Consider the following 14501-nt stretch of genomic DNA (forward strand, 5'->3'; position numbering starts at 1 on the left):
TAGAGAAACTCAGGGCGGGCGTTCCTGCACTAGCCCTGTGCAGATTTTTTTTTCTTTTCAGGTGAAATTATTTGACAGGCACCCGCCATGCAAGGGCGAGGGCAGGCGGCATGCAGCGAAACTCTGACAGGTGAGAGATACTATGTACAAAGGAAGCTATTACAACGATATATACTCGGGCATCCAATTGTGTAATGCTTTCGGGACACGCACGCCTTTTCCATCCCAGCCGTTCTCGATTAATGCAACGATCACACGAGGCACTGCCAACGCGGTGCCGTTAAGCGTGTGGACAAACTCGCCGTTGGTATCTTTAGTATGTAACCGGCGAGACTGGAAATCAAGACAGTTGGAGGTCGACGAAATCTCGCCCCAGCTTCCGCGGCCAGGCATCCACGCTTCAATGTCGTATTTTTGGTAGGCAGGCGCTCCTAGGTCGGTAGGGCCAATATTGATCACACGAGCAGTGAGCTCGAGGTCGTTTACAATGCTTTGCTGTATACTCAGCAAATTTTGTATGGCCTCTTGGGAAGCTTCTATGTCCGGTCTGCACCAAACGAACATTTCGACTTTTGTGAATTCATGAACGCGGTACAGCCCTCTGGTGTCTGCACCACGAGCTCCTGCTTCTGCTCTGAAACTTCGGCTCACGCCTGCTTTTCTGAGGGTGGTTAATCCTCGAAAGTCGATCGTTTTATGAGCTTCAAGGCCGGCAAGAGGAATTTCCGCTGTGCCTGCCAAACACATTGGATCAGCGTTCGGACCACCACCGCCATAAACGCTGTAAACTTGAACTTCATTATTACTGTCGCGAGGTTTGAATCCGCATGCGTTTGTGAACTCTTGGCGGACTAACGAAGGAGGGGATACCATAGTGAATCCAGCGTCCCGGCACTTTTTAAGAGCATATTGGACTAAAGCCTGCTCCAAGAGAGCACCGTCGCCGGTTAAATAGTATGAGCCATGTCCAGAAACCCGTGATGCAGAGGCGATATCTAGCAGTCCAAGTTTCGATCCAATGGTTACATGGTCTCGGCTCTGATCAGCGCTTATGGGCCTCTCATTCAAAATCTTGAGCTGCTCAAACTCGCCGTCAATTCTTGCCGCACTGGGTTCGATAAGATTGGGAACAGTGTCGAGCAGCAGATTGAACTCGGACTCCAGAGCCGACACCTGCTCATCGACCACTGCCATTTTCTCTTTCAAGGCTTTGGATTGAGTCAAAAGTTCGCCCTGAAGACTATCCTTTGTTGAAATAGAGCCCTTGACTTGTTTCAGCAACCGATTCCGTTCTGTGGCCGCCAATTGACGGGTGTGCTTCGCCGCCTGAAGTTGATCATGCAGCTCGACCAAGTCGGCAATGGAGTAACTTTTGTACAGTTTACATTGTCGGAGGTCCACACTTTTTTGAAACGCAGCTGGGTTGGCCAAAATACGTTTAAGTGGCCAAGCAGCGATTTTGAGATTCGAGCTGCTGGCGACCTTCATCGACATGTAAAGGGATCGTTGGTCATCAGGTGACCAAACCCTTGAAAAATTTCAGGCCGAAAGCATCCAGGCTAAAATGAGGAGAAGCTAGACGAGAAAAATGTTAGATGTGAAGTGCTTTTTGTTTATTTTTCTAAGTAAACTGCAGCGAGTCAATTAACGCAGAAGGGCAGGTGCAATGCGTAACATTACAATGACTACTTTTTAGATAAATCATGTGTGTTTAGAAAGCCAGCTTCGTGAAGAACCACTTGTTCTGGCCGGCCTTGTGCTGCTCCTCAAAAATCTTCTTGATCTCCTTCTTGGCGTCCTCGCGGGCAGAGGGCTCAGCAAAGGTCTCGGCGGAAATGACGTTCTTCAAGCTCTCCTGCTCGAAGGTGTAACGAGTGGGCATAAGGTGGTTGTAGTTGACACGCTTGATGAAAGGCTTGACCTTGGTACGCTTGGCAAGAACCTTCTCGCTGTGACGGCGGGCAACCTTCTGGGGGTAGCGCTCAATACCCACAACGAGGGCATGGCCGTAGGGGTGGGACTTGGTGCCCTCGTCAAAAGGCTTGACAATGACCACCTTCTTACCGGCTTGACGGCCACGGGTAACGATAGCGACTTTGTTAGGCTTCAAGAACTTGGCCATTACTGAAGGATGTGGAGGACTCGCTCGAGAGGGGTCGAGTGTATAATCCAGGGTCTGCAGTGATTCAGCCCTAAGCCCTAAGCAGAGTGGAAACCAGTTCTGGCTGAGCTAATCAGCAGTAGAGCCCTCCCTCTCCGGGGTGCCCTTTTGTCCCTGCACCAGTGTTCCTTGCCCTACCTGTTCTGCTTTGTTTACTTATTCAAGACTCCTTAAACTTACGCTTGGAATGTGGCAGCAACCGCAACATTCGGCAATGCTAGGCTCATCTGGAACTAATTCGACTCTCCATCCGGCTTCTGGTCGTCTGGGCTCCTCCCGTGGCGAGGCGGACCCGGTGACTTCCAGCTTGGAGGAAATTCAAACTAGACTCAAGAAGGTATCTCTGAACGTCATTGAAACCCGTGATGAGTTTGTGAGTCTTTCTGATCGATCCAAGGATAACGGTGTGGCATTAGAGGGCCTTATGGCCGAAATCAAGAGCTTTGTGGCCATCTCAAACACCCATCACACGAACCAAGTCCGGGAACTCGCTCGCCTGAACCAGCTTGAACAGCTGGACAAGCTCGAGCACCTAGATAAGCTGGGTACTCATGTTCGTGACCTGGAGCTCCAGCAGCGTGAGTTGAATGCACGTATGGATCTTTGGAAAAAGTTTGACGAGGATGGACTATTTGATCAAATCAAACAGCTCAACACTATACCGGGCAAACTGAAGAGCCTCGAAAAGCTTGACAATTTGGACCAGCTCAAGATGTTGGCTGATCTGAAAGGTGCTGTCGATGCTTTCAAGAGTGACAAGCAAGTGCTGCATCAAATCCAGCGCCTGGGTGATCAATCGGCTGAAAGTAACACGGCTATGGCCGTTTCGGTGGAGAAGCTGTCAAAGCAGCTCGACCAGCTAACGCAGAGAGCGGATCAGCCTCCTACTGAGAATAACAGCAAGCTCATCGAGTCGCTGGATGCTAAATTGAATGCCTCCGATACCACACCGCTTTTAAATGAAATCATAGCCCAGCTTGAGAGCGCCGACAATTTCCGGCAACTCCAGGGCGAAGTCCGGGCCATTCAGGACCACTTGCTAGGCGAGCACGACAGCACACGTAAAGAACTCGAGGAATTGCGACGTACTGTGCACAAGCAATCTGCAGAGATCGAGAGATTCCAGTCGCTCCATGAATCAGAGGAGGCCCTGGCCGCCAGAGTCGAAAAGCTGCAGCAGCAAGAGAAAGTCCTCCTTGCGCACAACACAAAGCTCAAGACCGAACTCAAGTCAAGTGCACAGAGCTTGGCATCTGCCGAAGCAAAGTATCGCGAGCTGGAGGGCCATGTTCGAGAGGTCATGCTTTCCAAGTACCAGGCGGCGATTGAGACCACGAACTCGGCGAAAGACAGCGACATTGTGATCCCTAAACGTCGTACCCAAAACCGCAGTGCTAGTTTACAGAACATTTGAGCTATCTACATTATTTAATTTTTCCCAGTCCTTGTTAACCTCCTCCCCCGGCCTTTCATGGGCCATCCCAGCTGACATGAACTACAGGCCGTATTATGACCCCGAGACGTTTGCGTCTCCGGTGGCCGTGACGACATCGCTTCCTGGGCAGGCCAAATTGAGGACGGAGTTCGACTTTGACTATTTGGATGACCTGAACCAGAGCCCCGTTGGGCAGGTGGGTCTGTCGATTGCCAAGTTCTACTCCCGCATGGTGGTCGTTCAGCCCTTCGATGTGGCCAAATTCCTTGTCCAGGTAAGCGACGTGGGCAACCGCGGAGGGGCACAGTTGTATGAGGATGAACTCGAAGATAGCGATGAGGAGGAAATTGACTACTTTTTGGATACGTCTTCTCCTACGCCAAGGCAGATTACGCTCAAGAGCGCCAAGTTGCGCAAGCTCACTAAAGAAATGCAATTAGTTAAATCGGATCCGGCTCTCTCTGCTTTTCCTGAAGCCACGCCTGTGCAGAATGCTTATATCTGGAATATGATCTCTTTGGTGGCTGAGAAAGAGGGCCCCGTGGGGATGTGGAAGGCGATGCACACCTCATGTCTCTACCAGGCCAGTAAAGGTCTTCTGTACGCATGGCTATGTGGCCTTCTATCGTCTCTCGTGGGAGTCCAGGACCCTTTGATTCTAGATGTTTTACAGAGCCCCGATCCGTTAATGGCCGTGGCCGTGACTACTGTTGCCAGTGGGCTGGCGGCTGCGTTGCTTGCACCTCTAGCGGTCATTCGGGCCCGGTTCATCGTGACTGTGATGCAGATTGGTCCCAGGTCGCTGCGAGGTGCCCTGCTGGGGCTGAAAAGCATTGTCGGGCCGGTCTCCGTGGCAGTGCCCTCTGCAGCATCTTCAAGCATTATCCAACTAGTCGATTCAGCTACACCTTATCTGCTGTTCAAGCACTGGAATATTGACCAGTTCAGGTATCGAGGTATGTACCACTGCATGGTTTTGTGCTCCAAGTTGTTGGCGCTGGCGTTCAAAATCCCCCTCGACACGTTTGCGAATCGCGCAGCCGTCGCGAGCCAAAACCTCGACCCCAAGACATTAATTGTAGTCCCCAGACCTTACAATGGAATGCTGTACAGCCTGTGGGACATCTTTTCCGGTAAAGATTCCATTTTATCCCTTTATAGAGGCTGGAGACCCGAGTTGCTAGGATGCATTGGCGCGTGGGGTGTTGACGCGATTGATGTAAATAGTGCCGAGAAGGAGCGGTTCTAACCTTTTTCCAATAAATACTCCAGAAGCGGATAGCCTAATATTTAATTTTCTGTTTTGACAGAGTCGTCGTGCCCAGATGAAGCCTCTTCGTTCTTTGCGGGGGCCTCGTTGGAGCGGTCGATAAGAAATTGGCCAAGCACTCTCAACGGATCCTGGGGCTTTGTGCGGGCAAGCATTCGCATTCCTTCAAGCAGAGCAGGAGAGACTTCTTTATTCAGCCAAACCCGAGTGGGCGCCCCGCTGGCTGGCGGTGAGACCTCTGGCTCCTTGACGGTCATAATCGGGCGACAACTGGCCGTTACCTAAGCGGACAACAGCTTTAAGGTCTACTGTGGCATAAAAGATAGCAAGGAAAGGACGAACCCAGACGGAAGATGGACCCGTTTGGAGATGTGCTTGGTGAGGCGCAGTCGCAACTGAGCAGGGCGCAACTGCTGCTGCGCCAGTACGAGGACGATCCGATCCAGTCGCGACTGGCCGACCTGAACAACACTATACAAGAACTGACCGAGACCATCCATGATCTATCGCAAAGTAACGCTGCAGTGCAAGCCGACCCGGAGAGATTCGGCGTGGACCACCTCGAAGTGAGTCGCCGAATTGAGCAGGTGGGCAATATCAACAACCAGCTAAACGACATCCAGCACACTCTTTCCGAGGCCCGCAAGGTCCACCCCACGGGTCAATGGGTGGAGCATGCCCCCGTTCTGGCGGGTGCTAGTACTGGCGACAACGACGAAGTGCGTCAGCTGATGTACCAGGAGGCAATGCGGGAGCAGGACTCAGTATTGGATTCGGTACATGATACAGTCAACACATTACGCGAGCAGGCGAATGTGATGTCTCGGGAGCTCGAGGACCAGGCGTTCATGCTCGACGACTTCACCAACGAGGCCGACAGGACCGGCGACCGGCTGCAGCGAGGTATGAAAAGAGTCGAATGGGTTCTTGCGAATAACCGCGAGACGCTAAGCTCGTGCTGCATTGGACTATTGATTGTTGTACTTATTATTCTGCTTGTCTTGGTAATAGCTGCCTGACGACAAGCCTACCCCCGCCCGGCTCGCGGGATTAGAGGTATATAGAAAACACATGTGCTGCGTCTTCTTAGAGTTCCCAGCGGTGCTCTCCGTCCTTAACGACTGTCCCACATCTAAGCGTCATCAATCACCTGATGGATGCAGGGTGCAGCAGCTCGCCGCCCAGGGGCGGAAAAACGGTCGGCGCCCATTATGAAAGTCTCTGGGGCCGTGTCATGTTTAGCGGTTGGTTTACGTGTGGATAAATAGCGGGCCAAATCATTGTATGCGTGTCACTGACGAAATTACAATCTTAACGCGTGTGTCATACATTTCTGTTGAGGGTAGTGGCTTTTGTTCTATGATGCGCTAAGCTAACTGCATAAATTTAATGGACCATAAACTTTTTCACAGCTTGAGCTGCATCCCCTCATGCCTTCTTGGTCATCTGTGGCATGATCCTACCCCAGGTCGAAGCTTGGATATATGAAGGAGATAGGCTTGGCAAAAATTGTCACGCACGAAAAATAAAAATTTCTTGTAGCAAGTTTTTTCCTGTTTTTGCCAGAGCACAATTGATTGCTTGCTTTTTTTACCTCTCAGCCACCTGCTGCAAATCCCTAGCGGTATTATTGTCGCAGCGTCTGTGCTAGAAACCGTTCCCAGTCAATTTATTACTTATCATCGTCTCCCTGCCTTGGCGAAATCAGTGCCACCAGCGTTTTTTTGTTGTTTGATATTTGCACTATTGTTTACTTGTTTGCTTGCTTGCCCGGATCATTGTTTTTTGAGTATTTTATCTGCAAATCAACCAGCCAAATGGCCAAGACTCGTATCGTAATCGTCGGCGCCGGCATCGTAGGCGTGTGCACGGCATACTATATCACAGAACACAGTAAGTACGACCCCGAGAAGTACGAGGTTATTCTGTTAGAAGCAGTTCGACCTGCTTCGGCTGCCTCTGGCAAAGCTGGTGGGCTCTTGTCCAAATCGGCGTTCCCCCACCAGATTGTTCCCCTGTCGTTTGACCTCCACACAAAGCTCGCAGAGCAGTATAACGGTGCGGAGGCCTGGGGTTTCCGCTATCTCTCGGTAGTTTCTATTGCTGGATCCAACGCAAACTCGCCGGATCCCACGAATAAACCCGACATACCCAAGGACTTGGACTGGATCTATCGCGAAAAGATGTCCGTGTGCGAGACCCTGGGAGGACCGCAAACCTACGCCCAGGTGCAGCCCTATTTGTTTGTGCATTTTTTGTTACGCAAGGTGCTTGAAAGAGGTGCTAAGCTCATCACAGGCAAGGTCGAGCAAGTAAACGGCCAAGACAACGTAGCCACCGCTGTCTCGTATCGACCAGAGGGCTCGTCAAAGTCGGACCCGCTAGTTCGGCTCGACGCAGACAAGATCGTCATTTGCAACGGACCATGGGCGTCTCGCTTAGTTCCAGACATGCCTCTGCTAGCCTTGAAGGCCCACTCGATCACCCTCAAGCCCACAAGAAAAGTCAGCGCCTTTGCCATGTTCACCGACTTCAGAATCAGCCGTTCCCAGTACGTTTCTCCTGAAATTTACGCACGAAAAGACGAGATTTTTGTTGCCGGCGAAGGTGGCCTTGAAGAGCTGCCAGAAACCGCGAATCTCGTCGTGCCAACCCCAGACCAATGCGAGCAGCTCTTCGAGCACGCTGCACAGATCTCGGAAGAAATCCGCGGCGGGAAAATCCAGCGGAAACAAGCGTGCTTCTTACCGGTGGTCGATTCATCCTCCTGTACGGGTCCTTTCATCGGAAACACAGATGTTGAAAACCTCGTGCTGGCGGTCGGCCACTCCTGCTGGGGTATCAATAACGCCCCGGGAACCGGTTATCTTGTTGCTGAGTTACTGCTGGACGGCCAAGTGACCTCTGCCAAACTCAAGGGGCTAATGCCAAAAGACTATTTCAGTGCAAAATCCACTTTATCTTAATGACCCAAATGGGGCGGTCTCTTTTTTTGATTTCAGCTCGAAATCTCCTTAATATTGAACCCCTTTATTTTAACGTTTACCCTTTTATTTTTTATAGATCATACTTGACTTTTTATGTACTAAACCGGTTTTGTGCACCCAAATCAGCTAACGTAACCTCGGCACTTGGGTCATCCGCAATCGACAGATGGGTGTGAAAGACCTCTGGCGAGACTTTTCGGAGAGTCAAACAAAGCCCATGACAGAATGGGCTTCGGAGTTCTATACCAAGCATCGACGGAAACCCAGAGTGGCTCTCGACACGCCTCAATGGCTTGTGGGGATTGTGCAAAAGGCCAAGAGTTGGGGGTTCAACGAACACCGGCTGCTGATCCGTCGCTTTGCAGCGTTCATGACAGCGGGAATTGACTTGGTGCCGGTGTTTGACGGCACAGATCACCCGCATAAGCTACGACACAAGTCTCGTTTTCGCAGAGAGCACGCTTTTGTGGTCTTGGCCAAAGACATCGTCAAGCATTTAGGCCTGCCGTGCATCGAGTCTCCCGGCGAAGCGGAGGCACTGTGCTCTCACCTGCAGAGTATAGGGCAGGTCGATTTCGTTTTCAGCGACGATGCCGATGTTTTGGTTTTTGGGGCTACTTGTGTGTTGTCGTACTCACGGGACCGAGACACTGTCAAGGAAAATGCCCTCAACCGACATATCTCTATTCACAATGTGACTATAGATCGTAGGATCTATCTTTTACGGGCTCTTTTGCAGGGAAATGACTACGATAAGGGTGTCACTCGTCTCGGCAGTAAGGTTGCAAGCCAAATAGCAGACGTGCAGACTGGATTCGCTCAGCGACTGGAAGAAATCGTTGTGGTTTATCACAGCGACCCTGTACTACTCGCAGACTGGCGCGAAAATATCAACCACGAGCTTCAAACCAACGAATCAAAGTTCCTGACTCGCCGCTGCAACGTCAAGCTGCCAGACGATTTCCCTAAACCTGAAATCATCCACGCCCTGCTGAAACCTGCAGTCTCGGAAAATTACAACCTCCAATGGAATCCACCTAATCACTTCAAGTTGCAGCAGGTTTGGACGGGGCCATCTCCGGTGCGGCCCTCAAAAAAAGCCATTGAGGCATTGGCGGCCCGTTCTCTGTCCGAAGAAAATGTCGAACTTGTGGAGAAGGTGCGGAAACCTTCGAAAGCAAAGTATAATCCCGACAGTCTCGACGTCAGTTTCACAAAATGTATGGCCTCGGTTATGCTGGTCTACCATATCCATAAAAAAACCGACGACCCCCAATGGTATGGCAATGTGAAGGTTCTGGCTGCGAATGATCTTGTCGACGTGAAGCTATCTCCCAAGTGGCCCTATGGAAATTCAGCCACTGTCCAGATCCCCTACCACGCACTGCGCCTGAGCCGATACGTCGTACGGCCGGAAAAGCGCAAAAACTATCTGGTGACCGAGTTGTTCCAAAGAGCAGACAAGAAGGCTCTAACCTCTATTGTAGCACCGACGCGGGTAGATTAAGTATATATATATTTATTTTTTTCTTCTAAGGCACATTTCAACCAGTGTACAAGAGGGCAGTGTTAGAGAAAAAAGCAACGTGAAGAAGGGTCCAGGCCCAGCATCTAGTAAACGAAGATGAACCGCCGAACCAAGAATAAAAAGGGAGGTTTAGCGACGGGTCCCGCTTACCGCACAAGCCGCCGCCGCAGCAGCAGAGAATGCATTACGTTCTTGTTCGGCAGTGGCCTGTGCATAGTATCTGCGGCTCAACTCGATTGTGCTCATCCAGTCTTTAACATTTCCTTTATCGTCACTGATGACAATAGCCCTATTATACGTTTCGACAGCCAAAACTGAACCGTCACGCTTGACAAAAGATACAATTTGAATTTCAACCTGCGGAACCCCCAGTGGAACTTCAACCCGCACTTTACGGTCGCTTCCAATGACCACCATACGGCCAGCAGTGGTTACCATGAGGGTCCACGTCCGTTTGTGACGAGACGACATCAACTTCGCGACTCTGTGCTCGGTCTCAACAGTACTCGTACACTCTGACAGGCCGATGTTATTACCAGCATATACTGTTACTTTTCCAATACGCAAAATACGTTCCTGGCTAGAAATCAGGACCGTGGACCACTCACCCTCCGTGGCTGTCAGGTTCGGCAGCGGCAAGCTAGGGCTTTTAGGCGAAGACGGTGAGTATCCACCCAAATTTGGACTGCTCATTACTGGCTTCTGTAGTGGAGGCGTACTCCGCCGTTGGGTGTTGACATGGAGACTTGGTCCCCCTGACGCAGGTCGCTGGTTCGTGCGTTCCCGAACCCGCCGAGTGAGTTCTTGCAGACGCTCTTGACTCTGTTGATAAGATTGTGTGTGGCTTTGAGGTGCTGTTGCTCGTGGTGTGCGAGGGGACGCAGCACTGCGTGACAATGCAGCTGCGGCCGCTGATGATGCAGAAACAGGACGACCTGGTAGCGCAGGTGCCCTTGGAGAGATAGCCACGCCATCACCAGACCGTAAATTGGCATTAGAAGGTACACCAGCGCGTGTTGAGGGCTGAACGGGTGCAAGCCCAGCAGGAGTAGGGATCATCGCCGGCGAGGGTCGCGGGGCTACCGGGCGTCGAACCGGCTGGCTGCGAACTTTGGGCAGCCTGGATGAAGCAAGCGATTGAGGACTAGGTTTGTATGGTACAAGACGAGGTGGACTAGAATTCCAAAGCTCGCGAGGGGACCAATCCTGGCTCTCAAAGAATGGATGGGCCTTAATCTCATCAACTTCGAGTCGACGGCGGGGGCCAACAAAAACGTTTTTAAGTAAATCGCGAACCAAAACAGGGAACCCAGGTGGAGCCGTCCATTGATATTTTACAATCCTTTGAAAAGTCAGATACTGCGTGGAACCTTGGAACGGCGGATTACCCGCGATCATTTGGAAAAGTACACACCCGAAAGCCCAGATATCGGCACTCTTGCCCTGAGTCTTTTGACTAAGTAATTCAGGGGAAACATATTCAGCGGTTCCAACAAACGAATCGGCACGGCAACTGTCAATGGGGTATTCGTTGGTTGCCGGGTTGGCTTCTAATAATTTGGCAGTGCCAAAGTCAGTAATTTTGATCCTCATCTTGTAATCCAGCAAAATATTTTCAGGTTTCAGATCACGGTGGATCACACCTTTAGAATGCATGTAGTCGATAGCGTCTAAAAGCTGCGCAGCATAGTAGCGAGCGCCCTCCTCATTGATTGAGCCCATTCGCTTGATGAGTTGCAAGAGCTCGCCATTGGGCGCGAAATCCAAAACAAAAAATAGACTTGCTCTATCCTGGAAGGTGTAGTATAGGTGGATAATGCCCGGGTGGTCGCCAAGACGAGTGAGGGTGTTCTTTTCGATCTCCACATACTTGACTTTGCCTTCTTTGATGATATGGGCTTTATCCAGGATTTTGATGGCATACTGCCGGAGCGTTTGCTTGTCACTCGCAGCAACAACCGTGGAATAAGATCCAGTACCTAGTTCTTCTTTGAATTCAAAGTCTTCGACGCCCTTTTTGATGACACGGGTGGTTACATTACCCTGCTCGTCTGTGGTCTTTTTCACTAGAGTGGCGGCACCCTCTTGGTTCCAACCATCGCTGTGTCTAACAGGAACATGCGTAGGGCCCCCAGGGGAGGCCTGGCTGCGTTCGTGAAGGGGCGGAGTCGCCTCGGCAATGGGGGAGCCTAGACGGGCCGGCGGCGAGACACGCACTGGCTCAGCCAAATGGGCAAGAGCCGGTCCAACGGGCTCTCCGGCAAGACTCAGTGGAGGATTATGCGGCAATCGGTAGGCCATTTGACGAGGGCTGAGCGAGGTGCCCGATGGAGCCGGAGCTTGTTGATGGTGGTTGGGCGAGGTGCCAGAATATGCTCGCGGTCGGCCGCTCGAAGAGACCGGCGATCTTAGCTTAGGTGGCGAAGCTCTGCTTGCAAGATTATCTGCTCTGCTGGGCGATTGGGCGTCCTGGTAGACGGCGGTGCTCCGAGAGTAGAACGGTTGCTGCGTATTATGATGCTGCCAAAGATCGTGCGACTGTTCTTGTTGATCAAAAGACAATGAGCTCTCTATTGCTCGCCCAAGATCATCTATACCGTTTGTTTCCACACCGTGATGGGTGCGGCTGGACATGGTTGTGCCGGTTAGTGTGGTGTAGGCTGGAGAGCAAAACAACAATGAGAGGGGAATGTAGAGGTGTAACGGGTTGAAGACCTGTCTTTATTAAACCAACAGAATATTCAATCTCACAGCCACTCGGCAATGTCTTGTTTTGATCAGTTATTCACTATCCACAATGACCAAATGTGACCCCTAACACACTTTGAGGTTGACTTGGGAGTTTAGGTGCAGCAATGCTAGTTCAGCTAAGGGTGGGCTTCCCAGGTCGAGCTGTAACGAGATATGCTGCTTACTAACGGGAGGACTACCTTCATGCCCATCTGTCCCACTGGCGGGCAGGCAGGCAGGCAGGAAGGTCCTTTTGAGATAAGGTTCGGGAGATGTGAACGGCGAGCAGGAATGTACTAAGTATAATATGAAACATAGGGTAGGTTTAGAGACCCATCTTGAGCTTCGTGAGGGAAAAAGGCCGCTGTTTAGTTGGCCCGACTTGACAATTAATCTCAGCGCCAGGTGCGCGTATGTAAAAAATTGCATTTGACGTGCAGTACGCTAAATTAATATTCGAGGGACAGGGCTGCCACGAGCGCCCAACGTTGCGGGACCAGTCTTGATAGCGTAATGGGGCACCGGGGTTCGCGTGCCTCGACCAGTTTGAAACAGGTTGACATCTGAATCGGGCACAGATCAACCTGCTGGTCGTTTCCGTGCCTGGACGAATGCATGACGTCAGCAGATGCATGTGAATGCAGCAAGTCTACAAGCTGGGGAACTTTGAAGAGTTAATGCTGGGAATTTACGTGGAGCCAAATTGGCTGAGTAGACAGCCCTTGATTATTCTAAACCTAATTTGTCGTATGTACTCTTCATGTCTCAAGCTCACAACCGCTGAAATCCGTCTGACATCTTTCCCCAATGGTTCCTGCAGTCATGATGAAGTGGTGACCCCAGTGCCTTTGTTCTCGCAGAGAGCGCACAAGCATGACCAAGAGGACCACGAGCCGACCTTACCTGGGTATTCCGGGGCCACCTCGCCCATATGGTTGGACAGACGACGGGAGATTATGATGGGGGGGATGGATTTACAGGTTTTGCACCAACGCAGCGTCGCCTTTTCACAGTCATCGCCAGTGATGCACGAAAGAGCAACGGAACCCAGACGAGTAGCACATCCTCCGGATCTGGATGGCACGCTGGCGGATTCTGATTTTTTAAGAAGCTCCCACCTAGACCAGCTGCTGTCGGCCACATTAACCTCGTTGGAGTCTCTGCTTTTTCTGTCTGGGCCCAGCTAATTGCGAACCCATCAAATTACATGTCCCCTGATCCGTTGGCCAAGCAGTGCCCTTGCCCCGGGCGTAGTCATTCACGGGCTGAAACGGCTTCTTATCAATCAAATATTAAGAGCGAGCAAACTACCGAACATAGACTAGCACTAACAAAGAACATCAAGTTACTGGCCACTGTAGACGCGGCAAAGAGGCCCCGTCGAAAAAAGGTTGCCGCCCGCCAGATAATACTGAACTTTTCGTGCATTGAATGGCTGGCGCTAAATACTTAAAATAGCCCGACATGCAAGCTCTGCATGATGCATGGGAACAATATTAGACGCCGGGCCTAATTTTCTTGGCCCACAGTTCAGCCTTATACTCAAGCTTTTTCGTTACCAACCTTGAGTAACTTCCCATAACCGTTGAGCGACCCATCCAGTTATAGGTTCCCACTAAGATGCCCCGGCTAGCGAATTCCCCACCTGGGCTATCCCGACAAAGGTCTCTTCTCAGCGCCTTCCGTTTGAAGAAGCAACCGGCCAAACCAGGCAAGCCCCTACAAATCTCCGATCCCATCCTTATCACGTCTGACAGCATGGATTCTGATCGATTCAGTGCGTATCTGTGCGAGAGCGCCCGCACACCAGAGTGTCAAATCGACCAGCAATCGTTCTCCCCAGCCTTCCTTGCCTCGGATTGGACCGGCTCGTCGCCCAGCCAGTGCAACTCTCCGCCAGATCTAATTGACGCCGAATGGTGTCCAGACTCGCCCGGAAGCTTCGACTTTAGGGGCCACAGCCGTGACAACTCGGAATCAACCGCGTACTGGTCCAGCGTCAAGGACGACGACGAGGAGTCCGTCTACTCCACGCTGGATTCTGACTATGTCAGCGGTGACGAAGACTGCGACGCCATGGCCTACGAGTCTCCGTCAATTCACACGGTCGAGCGGGTTTACTTCCGCAGACCCTCTGTTCAGTCCATCTGGCACGTCAGCGAGCCTTCCTCCATCGTGGTCTAAGGTTCCGCCCCGACGCCTCAATCTAAAGGCTTACACACTCTGCCTTTATTGATTTTGGAAGCTCGCCCGTTACTAAGCGGACACTCCGCCCAAAAGCTAAACTACCCAGGCCTGGTCGCCAGCCGCGGTTCCCCTACGTCAATAAACGAAAGCACTTGGTGGGGGGCCAGTGATGCGTTTCAGCCACTGATCCTGGTAAAGCACTC

General features: G+C 51.5%; 11 protein-coding genes across 11 annotated transcripts; 7 read left to right on the forward strand and 4 right to left on the reverse strand.

The window, feature by feature from the left end:
• Positions 1-159: 159 nt before the first annotated feature.
• B9G98_04021 (Serine--tRNA ligase, mitochondrial) lies at positions 160-1488 on the reverse strand (the record flags this gene model as incomplete). The annotated part of the gene is made up of 1 exon (XM_024810578.1): positions 160-1488. The coding sequence occupies one exon, from the start codon at positions 1486-1488 to the stop codon at positions 160-162; it is 1329 nt and encodes a 442-aa protein (XP_024666346.1).
• A 223-nt stretch (positions 1489-1711) lies between these two features.
• B9G98_04022 (60S ribosomal protein L27-B) lies at positions 1712-2122 on the reverse strand (the record flags this gene model as incomplete). Its single annotated transcript, XM_024810579.1, has 1 exon — positions 1712-2122. The coding sequence occupies one exon, from the start codon at positions 2120-2122 to the stop codon at positions 1712-1714; it is 411 nt and encodes a 136-aa protein (XP_024666347.1).
• Positions 2123-2348: 226 nt separating this feature from the next.
• On the forward strand, positions 2349-3575 carry B9G98_04023 (hypothetical protein; the record flags this gene model as incomplete). Its single annotated transcript, XM_024810580.1, has 1 exon — positions 2349-3575. The coding sequence occupies one exon, from the start codon at positions 2349-2351 to the stop codon at positions 3573-3575; it is 1227 nt and encodes a 408-aa protein (XP_024666348.1).
• Positions 3576-3651: 76 nt separating this feature from the next.
• Positions 3652-4845, forward strand: B9G98_04024 (Mitochondrial fusion and transport protein UGO1; the record flags this gene model as incomplete). The annotated part of the gene is made up of 1 exon (XM_024810581.1): positions 3652-4845. One exon carries the CDS (start codon positions 3652-3654, stop codon positions 4843-4845), a length of 1194 nt encoding a protein of 397 aa, XP_024666349.1.
• Positions 4846-4886: 41 nt separating this feature from the next.
• B9G98_04025 (Set1 complex component sdc1) lies at positions 4887-5183 on the reverse strand (the record flags this gene model as incomplete). The annotated part of the gene is made up of 2 exons (XM_024810582.1): positions 4887-5136; positions 5176-5183. The coding sequence occupies 2 exons, from the start codon at positions 5181-5183 to the stop codon at positions 4887-4889; spliced, it is 258 nt and encodes an 85-aa protein (XP_024666350.1).
• A 36-nt stretch (positions 5184-5219) lies between these two features.
• Positions 5220-5885, forward strand: B9G98_04026 (t-SNARE affecting a late Golgi compartment protein 1; the record flags this gene model as incomplete). The annotated part of the gene is made up of 1 exon (XM_024810583.1): positions 5220-5885. One exon carries the CDS (start codon positions 5220-5222, stop codon positions 5883-5885), a length of 666 nt encoding a protein of 221 aa, XP_024666351.1.
• A 798-nt stretch (positions 5886-6683) lies between these two features.
• B9G98_04027 (Putative oxidoreductase TDA3) lies at positions 6684-7832 on the forward strand (the record flags this gene model as incomplete). The annotated part of the gene is made up of 1 exon (XM_024810584.1): positions 6684-7832. One exon carries the CDS (start codon positions 6684-6686, stop codon positions 7830-7832), a length of 1149 nt encoding a protein of 382 aa, XP_024666352.1.
• A 187-nt stretch (positions 7833-8019) lies between these two features.
• B9G98_04028 (DNA repair protein rad13) lies at positions 8020-9360 on the forward strand (the record flags this gene model as incomplete). Its single annotated transcript, XM_024810585.1, has 1 exon — positions 8020-9360. One exon carries the CDS (start codon positions 8020-8022, stop codon positions 9358-9360), a length of 1341 nt encoding a protein of 446 aa, XP_024666353.1.
• A 150-nt stretch (positions 9361-9510) lies between these two features.
• On the reverse strand, positions 9511-12015 carry B9G98_04029 (Serine/threonine-protein kinase PKH2; the record flags this gene model as incomplete). The annotated part of the gene is made up of 1 exon (XM_024810586.1): positions 9511-12015. The coding sequence occupies one exon, from the start codon at positions 12013-12015 to the stop codon at positions 9511-9513; it is 2505 nt and encodes an 834-aa protein (XP_024666354.1).
• Positions 12016-12860: 845 nt separating this feature from the next.
• Positions 12861-13298, forward strand: B9G98_04030 (hypothetical protein; the record flags this gene model as incomplete). Its single annotated transcript, XM_024810587.1, has 1 exon — positions 12861-13298. The coding sequence occupies one exon, from the start codon at positions 12861-12863 to the stop codon at positions 13296-13298; it is 438 nt and encodes a 145-aa protein (XP_024666355.1).
• A 433-nt stretch (positions 13299-13731) lies between these two features.
• Positions 13732-14295, forward strand: B9G98_04031 (hypothetical protein; the record flags this gene model as incomplete). Its single annotated transcript, XM_024810588.1, has 1 exon — positions 13732-14295. The coding sequence occupies one exon, from the start codon at positions 13732-13734 to the stop codon at positions 14293-14295; it is 564 nt and encodes a 187-aa protein (XP_024666356.1).
• Between the last annotated feature and the right edge of the window lie 206 nt (positions 14296-14501).

Source organism: Wickerhamiella sorbophila (genome assembly GCF_002251995.1).
Source record: "Wickerhamiella sorbophila strain DS02 chromosome Unknown contig2, whole genome shotgun sequence".
NCBI classification, from domain to species: Eukaryota; Fungi; Ascomycota; class Dipodascomycetes; order Dipodascales; family Trichomonascaceae; genus Wickerhamiella; species Wickerhamiella sorbophila.